This window comes from Chaetodon trifascialis, chromosome 6 (genome assembly GCF_039877785.1).
Source record: "Chaetodon trifascialis isolate fChaTrf1 chromosome 6, fChaTrf1.hap1, whole genome shotgun sequence".
NCBI lineage: Eukaryota > Metazoa > Chordata > Actinopteri > Chaetodontiformes > Chaetodontidae > Chaetodon > Chaetodon trifascialis.
In genome coordinates, this window is record NC_092061.1 from 22,207,450 (window position 1) to 22,221,907 (window position 14,458).

Consider the following 14,458-nt stretch of genomic DNA (forward strand, 5'->3'; position numbering starts at 1 on the left):
TTAATCCACCTCGATGGACTCGCTGCTCTCGTTCACTGGTTTACACTCATTGGGAAGTCGCTGATGGCGGCTGAGCTGAGTGGCCTGTGTGAAGCTGCGGTCGCAACGCTCGCACCTGTCACGCACACACACAGAAACAGACATACAGAAAGAGAAACACACAAAAGACAGATAAGAAACAGTGATTAGTTTGAGAGTTTGTATGAAGAGAAGCTCTGAAAAACACAACACTGTTGAAGAGAAAGAGCACAAGACCACACAGAACAAACACACAGATGCAACCTTCACATATGTCAGCACACACACACACACCCACACCCACACACATCTCCCTGTTAACTCTAATATCCAGTGACGGTATAAAGTGTGTGTGAGGCCCAGTGGAGCAGCAAGCTGTAATTGTTGTCCTGATCTTCACAACCTGACCGAAAAATTACACACATACACACACAAACACGCACACACACATACACACACACACACCAGGGTCCACCTGTCAATAATCCATCTAGTGGTCTGGGGAGGGTATTCCCATCTCACACACACTTTAGCACACAGACACACACACAAGCACAGACATCTCAAGGCCTGATAAAGCAGCGTCACTGTCACTTTCAATTGAAAGAGAGAAGAGAGGGAGCTTTTAGTCTGAGCTGGATGGGGGTTAGGGGGCAGTTAAATGTATATAAATGTGTGTGTGTGTGTGTGTGCTGAATTGAGGGTGTGTGTGTGTGTGGGGAGGGTGCTCTTCAAAGAGAAAGCTGTGTTGAGGTATTGGATTTAGCAGCCCTGAAACAAGACTAACATGCTGTTAGATAGATAGGAGGAGGGGGAGGGAGGGAGGGGCATGCTAGATAAGGACGGAGAGACACACATTCTTTTTGGACTGAAGCTCAGTCCAGTGCCGGTTGAACAATTGGAATCTGAAGCTCTTAAACTTGAATTTTTTCTAATTAAATCTCATATAATACAGAGATAAACCAAAAGTCAGTGTGCTAATAATTTAGTAATCTGGTTAGTCGATGTTCTGTATTTATTGTATGTGTTTAAAGCAGGTTACGTTTTTGCTTGAGACTTAATTTCATGGTCATACATAATTCATAATTATTTGGCATTTAGGTTTGTCAAGACATCATCCCTTTTATCTGTGCAGCCTTATATCCAAGATAATTAAGTCTACTGTCAGAACAAAAGTGAAACTGGCAGTGTTCAACATAATGAAGGAGTATCACAGCTCTTTCATGTGTTTCATAGTGTATGGACAATGACATAAGCTGTGCTACTCTGTAGCTACACACACAACACTTTAGTGTTTGTCCGTTAGCTTTGTTAGTGCGCTAATGTCAACAAATGACCGGCACTCAGCACAGCACCGAGTCCAACACCAGTCCAAATGTGTCATGTTAGCTAACTTTAGCTTGCTTGCTAACATGGGAAAACTGCTAGCTAGCTAAATTTTGTCTTGGGTGGATAATGTCCGCTAATTAGTCCAGACTCCCAGGGCTGATCTGGCTGGTAGATTGGTTCGCTTGCTGTTTGCAAACTCTATCAGCTAATGTTATGAAGGACCCAACGTCCAATCTATACAACCTTAGCTTGCTTGTTTACAAACATTATTGCTAGCGAAGTAACTACCTGAGCAGACCTGTCTGTTGGCTAGCTTGCCAAAGTACTTCACCAGCTGACGTGATCCATGGTACTGACCAATGTATTATGACAAAGGGTGTTGCTTTTAGCCGCACAAAAATGGAACATCTGGCTTGGCTGTGTGGTGTGGGTCTGGCATTGGTTGCGTTGTGGCATTGCCTGATGGGGCGATTTGCAAACAGCAAGATACTCATCATGGAGCCAATGGTCCAAATGAAATAACATTACACATCGTAACGTCATTCTAAATATGTCTGTCACCACACATCTGGTGAGGTAGTCTGAAACCGTAGAACTTGGATGTATCTCTGTTAACCTTCAGTTTCAACACAGTAGGTAAACAGTGTTGTATAGTTGTCTAGTGGGCTGTAATAGCCAATCGCATGCCAAAAAAAAGGTCACGTTGAGGCGTTGTGAATGCTGGGTGTAAATAAATAAGTAAATGTGTGATGACAGCTTTGACATTCTGTCGCTTATAGACAGATGTGGAGATATGCTGGGTAAGTAGCTAAAATTAGATGCTTTACTAGTTACGTAGGCTATAAAATGTTATGTGTTACACAGAGAGGCTACATTCAACGATAGTTACTCAGGATCTTGGTATAACTGTACTGTTATCTACAAAGGTAGATAACAGGGTTTACTGTAGGTCTCAAAAGAATTGCTGAACTAACTCAAAACACACTACACATCATGCTTGCTCACACCTAAGGAGTGCAAGTGTGCGCAACAGGATTCTGATTGTCATAAAGTGTTGTCATGAAGTGGCCCAGAAATTTGATATGGCTACTTGCACATTGTGTGAAACAGTTAAAAAGTAATAATAAGTTTGCTCAGTTTGGAGACTCTGGTGCCCTCAAAGATCCACGATGGTTTGATATTAGTCAATGACACAAATTTGAACTCTAAAGTTTGAAGTAAAGTTACCACACTTTGGTTAAGTTAGATGTGTAACAATTTCATGCAGATACTTAATTTCTTAGAAAATATACAGAGAACAAGAGAAATTAATTAATTTTCTACATCTTCCTATCACACAGCTGTTTGTGATGAATATTATAGCCTTGCATGAATACATCTGTTAAAGTAGGTTGGAGTATTGCAGTTTGTAATTAAGTATATTTAAATGTGTTTGAGACATCTTACAGTCTTGTAAACAACAGTATTCGTTCTGAAAAGACGTTCAGCAGATAGACCTTTCATTTGAGTCTTTCTCATTTTGTAAATTTTCTTACAGCACAAGAAAAACAAAACAGAGCCCTGACTGAACTGCTCTGCCCTCAAGGTGGTCGTTCCTGCTCTAATTCATCTGTATATCTACAAAACCCACAACGGCGACTGACATCAAAGCTCCTCTGAAGCTTCTCTGTCACAGCAACTTATCCACCAGGACAGACACGAAGACGGTTCTCCGGCGGAACAAAGAGTGGAGCTGAAACAAGGCGGCTACAGTCCACTGGCTATCGACCAGCCAGTGTCTGTTACCGGACAATCCTTCTTTTCCCAGCGGGGAAAAATAACGTTGAGCACTTTGTCCTGACAAAATGACAGAGGCAGCTTTAATCACTTTCCCTCAAGGATCAGTGAAGTTTCAGCTCACTTCTTAATCTTTTCTATAAAGGGGACAGGATGGGAAGTAAACAAGTACAGATTGTGTTCAGTCACATACTGATAGGACTGATGGGACCAGAAAGAGGCAGAGGGACGTGTACAAATCTCCATTAACAGCTGTGTTAAAATGTACTGTTGGAGCATTCAGACAGCTGCTCAGACAAATCATCACATCTGTTTTTACTAAATTCTACCCAGAATCTGATGCTTGTAAGAATGTTTGCGATGAACCTGCAACTTATTCAAGTTATTCTTCTTGTTCTAAGTTCTATTGAGTGAATATTTTTGATATCAATACATCAGTAATGAGAAAGTGCTGCTATCAGTGCTGTACCCACTGAGAATCACAACCATACAATCATGCAATCACAGCTTTAAGCTTCTTTTAGTTCATAGTTCTGGTTCTCCTGCTACAGTTAGACTGTCCCTCGGGCTCTCACCAAACTTCCACTTTCTGAACCCACAGTACACAACCACCCTGGCACCAAAAAGCATACAAACACCAACTAGCTGATAAAGATAGATGAGATTCATTTGTACCATTTCACCTTTAAGGCCATTTTCTTTTTCTGTAAAATGCTTTCTTCAGGCTTTAACAGCTGTAATACTGTATCATCTAAATTAGAAGTGTGATCCTCAAGAGCCTCTGAGAGCTGAACCTCAAGCTCCAGCAGCTTCTCAGCTCTCTGCTTTCAAATGTGAAGTCATTTGAAGTGAAATTAAAACTGTGGGAACTGCAAAGAGGAAACACTGTGCATGTTCCTGCTCTGCAAGAACAAAAGCTGCTGTGACATCTGAATATGCTGCTGAATGAGAAAACTCCTTCAGGCATTTGGTGACAGGTTTCAGGACATGAACACTGCCATATTTCATGTGTCTTAGGTTTTTTTCTTTAGTGCTAAATGTGTTGAGAGAATGAGAATGAGTGTTGCATGAATATGTGTTTTTATACGATAATGTGTAAACAAATCTTGATTTCTCATGTAAAGGGATAGTGTGTCTCTGAATCTGGGACTTTCAGGAAGACACAAACGCTCCAGTGGGATTATAATGTTGTGTTGTGTTGTTGTTGTTATGTCTGCTGGCTGTGGATGTATGCAGATGTTTTCAATCTGTTATCACTTAAACTTCACTTTCAGATGATGATATGTAGGTGCTGTGTTTCTGTGCGTTTGACTCATAGTTCACCATCCCAAACTGGTCAAAGACAAAAACAAAAATAAAACAGCAATAAAACATAGTGCATAGGTGTTATTGTGATAACTATGTCACTGATCATGTTGTGGAGATGTTAAAAATACAACCTGATTCCCAAACATTGTTGGAGGTCAGGGTGGATGTTTAGAAACTCAACTGTGAACTGCGTTGAACTCCAAAACATCAACATCAACACATCAACTTGTGATTTGGAGGTGGTGCGGGGTGCTATAGCAAACAACTGCTTAAAAAAGTATTTAGAATTTGTAAAAAATAATGATAAAAAAAAAAAAATGTTGTAAAAGTAAGAAGAGTATAATGCAGCTACTGCGTGTACAACTCAAGTCCCACCAATCGCAGGAGAGAAATCAGGCTTTTGTTCACACAGATGGATGGAGCCACTGCTCAGAGATCACATTAAAACTCTTCAGACAACATACTGCATATACTCCAAGGCTGAGCTTCAGTGCTACAGGAAGTCAAAAGTTTAAATTGTTGCACTTTGAAACAGCCCTGAACAAGCGGGAAAGACAAAGTGCTTACACAGAATACAGTAGAACGATAGAAGAGCGGAGAGAACAGCAGCAGTCGTTTGACAGGCTCCACAGTCCAGCGAGTCTCAGTGCTGAAAAGCTGCCGACCACACAGAATCCCTGCCTCTGTCTCCTCAGCGGGAAAATAAAGTTGAGCGTTTTCCTCCTGACAAAGTGACAGTGGCAGCTTTAATCTATTTGCCGCACCGTCCAAAAGGAGATAACTCCCCAAGGCCATCGATCCGCTAAAGATTTCTGACGCCCGTCCATGATTGTCTTTGTCCCGCTCCGCCTCCACTGAGACTCTGAAGTGCTGATGAAAAGGTTCGGGGTTTCCTCCGATTGCTTATTAAGAACGCTGATTTGCTTTAACCGGATTTCTCGTCGGCGCCTGTCGTTTCACTTTTTACACCGTGATCTCTTGTTCCTCCGCGCTCTTTATCTCATTTTCTTACTTGTTCTTCTTGCCCTTTCGCTCCCCACGTCAATGACAAGTTCGGATTCCTCTGATTGCTTATTAAGGAAATTAATTTGCTTTCCCCCGATATGTGTCCTTCGGATCTCCCACAACTCAAATCCCTTATTTTGCTTTCTTCACTTTCTTTAATATCTCTTACTCTTTCGCCCTTTCCCCTCGCTCACCCTCCTGCCCTCTCCCTGAATGCTGACCCCTGTGTCCACTGGGGGAATCTTAATTGTCCTCCACCGCTGACGGGATGACAGCATGACAACAGCAGCTTTCAGAAACCCCTAATTGCAGTATGGCTTGCCCTCTAATTATACCAGTCTTCACCAAGTAAAAATGGAAATGAGCAATCTCAGGGTGCAAAGATTCATTACCGAGCTGCTAAGTGCTGTGATTGAGCTGCTTCTGTATTTACACTGAATGTTGTGCATACATTTCCACTGACGCTCTCATCCACAGAGGATCATGATTTTCCTCAATGGCCAACATCACAGGAATCATTGGTAAGGAGAACAAAGGCCGGAGGTCACAGCAGCTATGACAGCAGATGTAACAAAATACTCACATAACCACAGAGGGATCGTGAATAATCGAAAAGAGCTACAACAAGAAAAAAGGTCCTAGAAAGGCAGAGCACTTTCTTCTGCTTGTTTGTTGGTTTTGTCCCCCGAACCGGACCCTCACCTCTTTTGAGTTAAAGAACTAAAATGTCAAGAAGAAAGATAGATCTAGAATAAAGATTTCAAATTTGTATTTAAAGTCCCCAAAGGGCTCATAATGCTTTACTCTGTGCACATTAAAATGTATTTTTTCTAACCTTTATGGTGAGGCTGCATGGGTTGTATTCGGATCACTTAAAATGAATTATGCAATATATAGAGAAAGTGATATCCCAAACAGCCAAGTTGCCATCAGGTGAGGCAGTAAGGAGGGTGTCAGTAAGTAGTTAAGAGGATGTCAGTAGGTGTTAGCTGGGTGTCATAGGTAAGTGAAACTGGTCAGGCTAGGCTGCGGCAGGCAGGCAGGAAGGAGCAGAAGGTTGGGTGGGTTGGATGGGTGGGGGGTACTCACTGTTACTTACTTGAACGGCTTCTCCCCTGTGTGCGTACGAATGTGGTTGTTGAGCGTTGTGGCACCAGCGAACGCACGGCCGCAGTATCCACATTTGAAGGGTCGATCACTTGAGTGCGTCACAACGTGGTTCCTCAAATCTGACGGCTGAGAGAAGGACTGGGAGCAGTGGCCACACTGGTATGGTCTGAGAGAAAGACAGGTGAGAAAATAAGGGGGGGTGTATGTGCTGTCTGTGCTCTTTCCAGGTGTCATAGTGCAGAGCTGGGAGTATGATGCAGGTCTTGCAGGATGATGCAGTTCTTTTCTCATTGAGTTTAGCCCTTCCCAAATCGAAGACATCAGGATAGAGAGTGTCTTATATTATGCAGATTGTAAAGGCCAAGAGACAAACTTGTTATTCTGGGCTATATAAGGGTGACTGAATGCAAACAAGTAGACTCACAAATACAGCTAATTAGACAAAAAACTCATAGAGATTAAGCATAAGGACACAGAAATAGACAGAGAGGCATGAGGCAAGTAAACATAATGTAAGGTCTGCAAACACAGATGGCCTATACATACATACACACACACACACACACACACACACACACACACACACGCACACACACACGCACGCGCACACACACACGCACGCACGCACGCACACACACACACACACACACACACACACACACACACACACACACACACACACACACACACACACAGCAGGAGACATTGCTCCGGTAACCATGGCAGCATGACCCTCATCAACAATGCAGGCCGAGATCATGACTGGACCATCTATCACTCTGTGTGTGTGTGTGTGTGTGTGTGTGTGTGTGTGTGTGTGTGTGTGTGTGTGTGTGTGTGTGTGTGTGTAGTTAGAGAGAGTAAGATAGAGACAGCAATAGAACAAGAAAAGAAGATAGAGATAGATATAAAGAGACTGAGTGTGTGAGTGTGAGTATGAGTGTGTGTGTGTGTGTGTGTGTGTGTGTGTGTGTGTGTGGGTGTGTGTGTGTGTGTGTGGGGGGGGGGGGGGTTGTTCCAAATGGGCGCTTGCAGTAGGACTGAATCAGACTGAAACAAACAGCCAAACAATAGCTGTGTGTCTGCTAATAGAGTGTCCTGCTTCCATACAGCAGCAGATCTAATCTTACACCATTTCTATTTATTGAGTCCAACACACAGTCTGTTATCATTATCTACTTATTTTGATTTAACTTATAAGACACTTCCAGTGTGACCACTTCCTGCTCATATCTTGCATCCTCTCTCAATTTTCCCTTATCATCTGTCCTGCTTCTATCCATTTACAGACATGGGAAACCTTCTCTTATTTCTAATCAAAATATTAAGAGGAAGCAATCTTGTAAGTATGAAAAATCAGGGCCATTTCTTTGTTACTCAACTCAAATATTCAGAGGGAGATTATTCTACTGGCTGCTAACCACTTCCAAAATAAAGCATAAAAGAAAGGAAGCAGACCATAAAGTTGAATCCTACAAAAAATCAGAAAGCCAGTCTGAACACAGTCGTCCTTTGAAGATGAGACAGTCTAGAGTGCGCCCCTATAGAAACCAAAACTAATGGTATGCTCAGACAGCTCTTGTCAAAAATGTTCCCCTGCTAGGAAAATTTGGCAACAGCATTTATGGAATGAAATTTAAAATTCAGTAACAGTAAAGAGTAACTAATGAACCGATTAGATAAACTGGCAAACTATAATGCATTAAATGTAATTCAAGAACCTTTGTGGACTAAAAACATCATCATAACTACACTTGCTCCTTGACCTTAATATAATACAAACAATAACACGACACTAATGTTGTGACCACCACCTCTAACTGATGACTGTGTTAATGAGCTTCAATCTTAAGCCCTCAAATTCCACAAAAGTGACTTCAGTCACAGCTGAGTGATGAAAGTAACTCTTTTTTTCAAGAAAAATATTAATGTTTTTGATGTTACATTCACATAAAAAAAAAAAAAAAAAAAAATATATATATATATATATAAAGTACATATGTCTATTTTCCCCACGTACTGAACAATATATTTTCCTTCCTTACAATCCTGATGAATTTTAACATTACAGTCCCATATTTAGCTCTCATCACCATATTCCACATGGTGTAGGCAGGAATGTCTTTCTCCGTGCATCATCGTGCTTGTAAAGACATATACAGTATATGTCTTTGCTGTACCTTGTTTATCACTGTGTTCGCTTTTAGTGTGTTAGTTAAACTGTTTCTGCAGCAGTGCGACCGGGACAAAATCCTGTGTGCTGCCTGTAGTCAGAAAATAAAGTGATTCTTATTCTGAAACCAATAAGACAAAACTCTGACATCAGTACCTTACAAATAGGTAAACACCCCAGAACTAGAATAAAACAAATAGACCAACATCTTCACCGCTTCAATAAATCACAAACACCTACTGTACCCTGAGAGAATGTCGAGAACACACACACGCACGCACAGAGGAAAGTAATAAGAGTAAAATAGTGTAATATAAAATCGAAAAATTCTCACTTGCAGTTTTCCACATAAAAGGCGTCTCGCCGTGGGGGTCGGTTCATTTATCAGCCGACTGGTCTATAACTTCACGCCTCAGTGGGCCGCACCACTATTTATTAGGTGGGTTTTCTATGAAGAGCTGCATTGATTGTGAATAGTTTAAGTTGATGAATGTGTGGATATTATTTATTAAGGCAGCAGGCCGGGAGATTAATGCCCGGTTATTGTTTATTACAGTGGAGAGAGGAGGAGGAGGAGGTGAAGCATAAACACCTCCATCACACACAGGCACGCACACACACACACACACACACACACACACACACACACACACACACACACACACACACACACACACACACACACAGGTATGTGCATATGCAACCAAAATATTTGCACATACAAGAACATGCAAATATGTTCTTTTGCACAAATGAATACAACTGTTGCAAACAATCATGAGTTCATGAATTACCACATGGTTTGGGTATTTGTACTGTATTGTTTAGTACATTGTATATACTCATAAAACCTACAGCTCACAGATCGACTGACCCTCAGACTAATTCACTGAACTTAAACCCAAGTTCTAGCTGTAACCATGACAGGCAAGCAGGACGGGAAAAGATCCTCACATTAACTCAAATGTATGAGGACACTGAGTCTCTTCTGTGGCACAAATACAAAAACACAAAAATGCAAACATATATTTAGGCTGCGTCCATGTACCATTAACACAATGTGGAACAAACCTAGTCCCCTCCTTCACATCAATGAGACAACTGTGTTGACACAGCGACGATCGTGATGCAGCGGGTCCCAGCAGAAAACACCACTTTGGCTCAACTTTTGCCACAACGACATCTGCAAATACACTGCGTTGGTCAAAGACAGGCAGGCACTCATTCCTGGTCAATTAATAATAAAAAAGACTTTGTACTGGTGTCATAATCAAACACATGGATCTGTCACTCAAACCAGATTTCCAGGTACCAAATCAGCAACCTCTTAAGTTGAGACTCTGGTGAGACTTTCTCATCAAACATCCAAATACAACAGAAAAGAAGTTACAAGTTGAACATATAAGTAACAAATATCTCATATTTTTATTGTTATATATGTAATGGTATGAAATGTCAGAAAATTCTTTTTTTTGTCCACCAACAGTTCAAGTTTACAACAATATGAAACAGAGGAGAGAAGCAAACCCTCATCCTCCGCAGCAAATTTTTGATTATGTGCTTCAACATAACCAAGTCTATTATCAACATAGTTGCATATTCATCAGCTGACTGATTCACTTTTTCTTCCACTTATACTTCAGGAGATCTTACAGCTGAGGATATAAAACATGTCTATTTCCGCTTTTGTTACTAATCTCCATTACAAACAAGCCAGCTCCTCTTGGGCTGTTGCACTGGACAGCTAACTGAGCAACATCTCTCTTGGTGCCCATTAGCATCACACAGTTATTCAGTCTGATGGTGTAACAGTCTGTTGACAGCACAGACAGCCACATATGTTCAGAGTCAACACAGCGACAGGCTAACAAAAACACAAAATAGACGCTTGGATTTGGTTCACAGGCAAACTAATAATACTTGGTTTGGAAGGGTGATGAGAGTAGAACTGGCTGCCATGTTGGTCCCAGTTTGCCCTGTGTGTGTGTGTGTGTGTGTGTGTGTGTGTGTGTGTGTGTGTGTGTGTGTGTGTGTGTGTGTGTGTGTGTGTGTGTGTGTGTGTGTGTGTGTGTGCATGATCTATAAAATTTGTCATTTTCAACACATCTGTGAAATGCAGCTCAGGACAATAAACCTTGTGTGGCCTTTCAACACAACATGTGGTAACAACAACAGAGTCTGTGTCAACGTGTCGCTGTGTGTCCACACCTTTAACACATGAGCTGATGAAAAAGACAGAATGTGTGTGTGAGACCCAAACTGCATGCCAGCCAGCTCCTCACAGCTCCAGTTAGTAAGACTACATGGGAATGGAGTTTCTTGGCACAGATACATTTTCATTTCATCAGAGGGAGGTCAGAGGTCAAGACGGTGGTCATGAGTGGAGCAGGAGATAGTATAGACAAGAGATAATTTCAACTGTTTCCAACACAAATTAACTTGTTAGATGAACTCTGTTGAATCAAGTGTCATTTTCTTGATAGTAAAGTCATTTAACTTGTCCTGCCATGTGTCAAGACACTGACACTTACTTCCAGCTAAGGATAAGGCTGATGCTATTCTTTTAATCAATCAAACCCATAAAAAGACCACAAAACAAGTATTATCTGTGGCTGACATAATCTGTACAACACATCACTGACACCCAGAAGCCAGTAAAAACAAGTTCTTAAATTAAAATCTCAAATGTCAATATAACCTGTAAGGTCAGGGGTGAGCATCATTTATAGATGAATATACATCGTCTATTAGGCTTTGCCCCAGAAGCAGTTTGGCTGCGTACGGGAAAATGTAAGTTATCACTGAGAGTTGCAGAAACAGAAATTGTGGAATGAACAAAACTGAAAACAAAACAACACTGGATCACTAACAATTTGCAAAAAGACACAGTGCATTCGTGTGCCCTGTAGGTCAAACACTGTTCTTAGCAGACAGAGGTTCTTGAGCCTAAAGTTGAGCCTGGACACAGTGAGTCTGTGTATGATTGCAGCATGCAGTGATGCAGAATTAAGTGTGTTGATTGACCCGTATGGAGTCGTCTAATCCATATGGAGTTATATCTGTGCTGTGAGGACGACTCTTCTGTCTGCCGCGTATGAAGACATAATTCCCCCAAGACCAGCAGCTATAAATCACTGCTCCCGCCTCATCAATACACAATCAATGGCTCTCTGAACACACACACACACACACACACACACACACACACACACACACACACACACACACACACACACACACACACACACACACACACACACTGGTAAACTCCCATACCAACACATAAAACTCCTTCATCTGCTTCTCGCTCTGTCTTTTCCGCCGAATCCATGTTTCCCTCTCTCTTTCTTCCTCTCTCTCTTTGACTGTATTGACTGAGCTATTAAAGCAGAAAGCTCACATTATGTCTCATCAACAGTTGAACTCATCAAGTGAGGCCAGAACAAAAAAACCAAGCTAACAGCCACTATCATGTCATCACAGCGAGTGCCTTGTTTTTGTTTGTTTGGATTATGGGTATTATAGCTTATGAAGAAATTGCAGTCATTAAGGAGAGATTATTATCTCACCGTACACACGTTACCATACGTTGCCATACATTTTAACATGTGAAGGGTCTTCTGGCACCAAACAGAGGCACTGAGGCTCAAGTCAGGCTGCTAACAACTGTAACTGGACCCAGTCACAGTAAAATACAACAAAAGGCAAGAGATGATATCTGATAGCCTGCTGGCAGCCAGTTAGTCATGCTTTAAAAATAAAGTGCCATAACATTAAAACTAAATAAATAGAATCATCAAAAAAATACAAATCAAACAAAATCAGGTCCAATACAGCAACTGAAACAGAAAAATGGGAAATTTATATTACTAACAGCATTACAGAGAGCTCTACTAAAACACATTAAAATGCACTTGTATGCAGATGGAACACAAAGTAGGTTTTTATTATAGTGGCAAACATGACAGATACAAATAGACTTTGAAGGAATTTCTACAAGCCCGTCCATCAAAGTGATGGATCATTATTAGTTACTCCTTCGGCTACACACTGAAAAAAGAATAAAGTCATTTCTCAACACATCTGTGAGTCCAGCAGGGACAACACACATCTGTGTTAGTGTTAAATGCAAATATGTCCTCACTGTTGGGTGATAAATCTCCTAAATGTCAACTGTTTAGCAACAAAGAGAAACAGTCTTGTTTTAGCCTGACATGCAAACATTTTGAGTTAATTGTGTTATTGTGAATTTTCTCAGCTCACAGAGCGGCAAGTGAGCCTTGCAGGTTTGGATTAGATTTAACTCTATATGGATACACTTCAGTCAGATGTTACTGAATATCAACAATGCTCCTCACACCTCAAAACTACCAGTGAGTTGAGCAGTTAGCCCAGCAGAGAAAGGCTCAACTAAAATCATTTAACAGTCCCTGAGAAAGACGAGTAGATGATGTAATTAACACCATCTTAACTATAAATATATTGAGTCCATCACTCAAATTTTATAAAAGTTGATCCAGTCTATTAATGTGTCAAACTTCAATCATCATCATCATCATCATCATTTCATAATGTGACTCTTTCCTTACAAGGAAAGAAACTGTCTGCTTGTGAATAAAGCTTAAAATATGAACACAGCATGAAAAAGCAGATCATTAGATTCGATCACTGAAGGCTAACTGGACTCAACTACAAACCTTCAACAAATGACCTTCAGTAAACGCTCACTTCAATGAAAACTGACAGACATTTCTTTTGTAGATAAACAAAATTTAACCACGATTGGATAAGTGGTGATGACTCACTGTTAAGTGTCTTTGGAAGTTCTACTGTAGATGTTAATTAGCGTGTTGGAAGCCACACTGGAATCCCAAAGGCGTAGGTGGAAAACACCAGTGTCAACACTAAATGTCCTGAAACTGCTGCTATTCTGGAGGAACCTCATGGCAACGTTTTGCACCGTCACATTTGGCCAGACTTCCCTGTTATTTCACCTGAACAAGCCAAAGGTTGCATGTAAAGTAGGGGTCATCTTGAAGTATATTTTACTTGTGTTTGAGTAACATTGCACATATTGCTGCCAGTCCCAGATATTTTGCCATTATTGTATTGTACATGTGCATGCTCTACTCTGTAATTAAGGTCTTGAGACAAGAAAAATCTGCAAAATCTGACTCTTAATCGAGGCCTAAATGCTCCTTATTATTTTGTATATTCTCAGAGCACAAGCTCCACCAAACATTGTTTCTTAAGACAATTCAAGCATCTTAAATGAAAATATCATCATGAGAATGAATCCAACATCACTGACATTTTTTCAGGCTCATTAGTGGGAAAAGGCATTTTCTTGTCAACTGTCTTAGTTCAGGGTTTCTAAGATTTTCCAGTGATAGAGTTAAACATTTAATGCACCACATTACTCATTTGAGATTATCGTAGTCCTTACACAAGTAATAGAGAATGTTGAATGTTTAATGCATCACTGGAAAAACTGAAGAACAGTGTGCTGAGGCCAAATCATTGACAAGGCATAACTAGATGGTAAAAACAAATGACAAAATGAGCATTTAATTCCTCTATAGAGTCAACTCGATGATGATACACACTTTCAATCAGCTATAAACTTTCTGTCCTTTGATAAACAAGCGTGATTATATCCATATACACATACATGCTTTATTCATAAACAACATCAGCCACCAGAAGGAGACCTGAATTGTGAACACTGGAGATCAAAGT

The 14,458-nt window shown here is 40.8% G+C and overlaps 1 protein-coding gene across 1 annotated transcript in view; it reads right to left on the minus strand.

The window, feature by feature from the left end:
• Positions 1 to 14,458, minus strand: part of prdm6 (PR domain containing 6) — a 91,735-nt gene continuing 77,277 nt past the window's right edge. Inside the window, exons 8-9 of the mRNA XM_070963955.1 lie at positions 6,536 to 6,712; positions 1 to 115 (exon numbers count right to left, since the gene is read on the minus strand). Coding sequence (XP_070820056.1) covers positions 1 to 115; positions 6,536 to 6,712 — 292 coding nt within the window. The remainder of the gene's footprint in view (positions 116 to 6,535; positions 6,713 to 14,458) is intronic.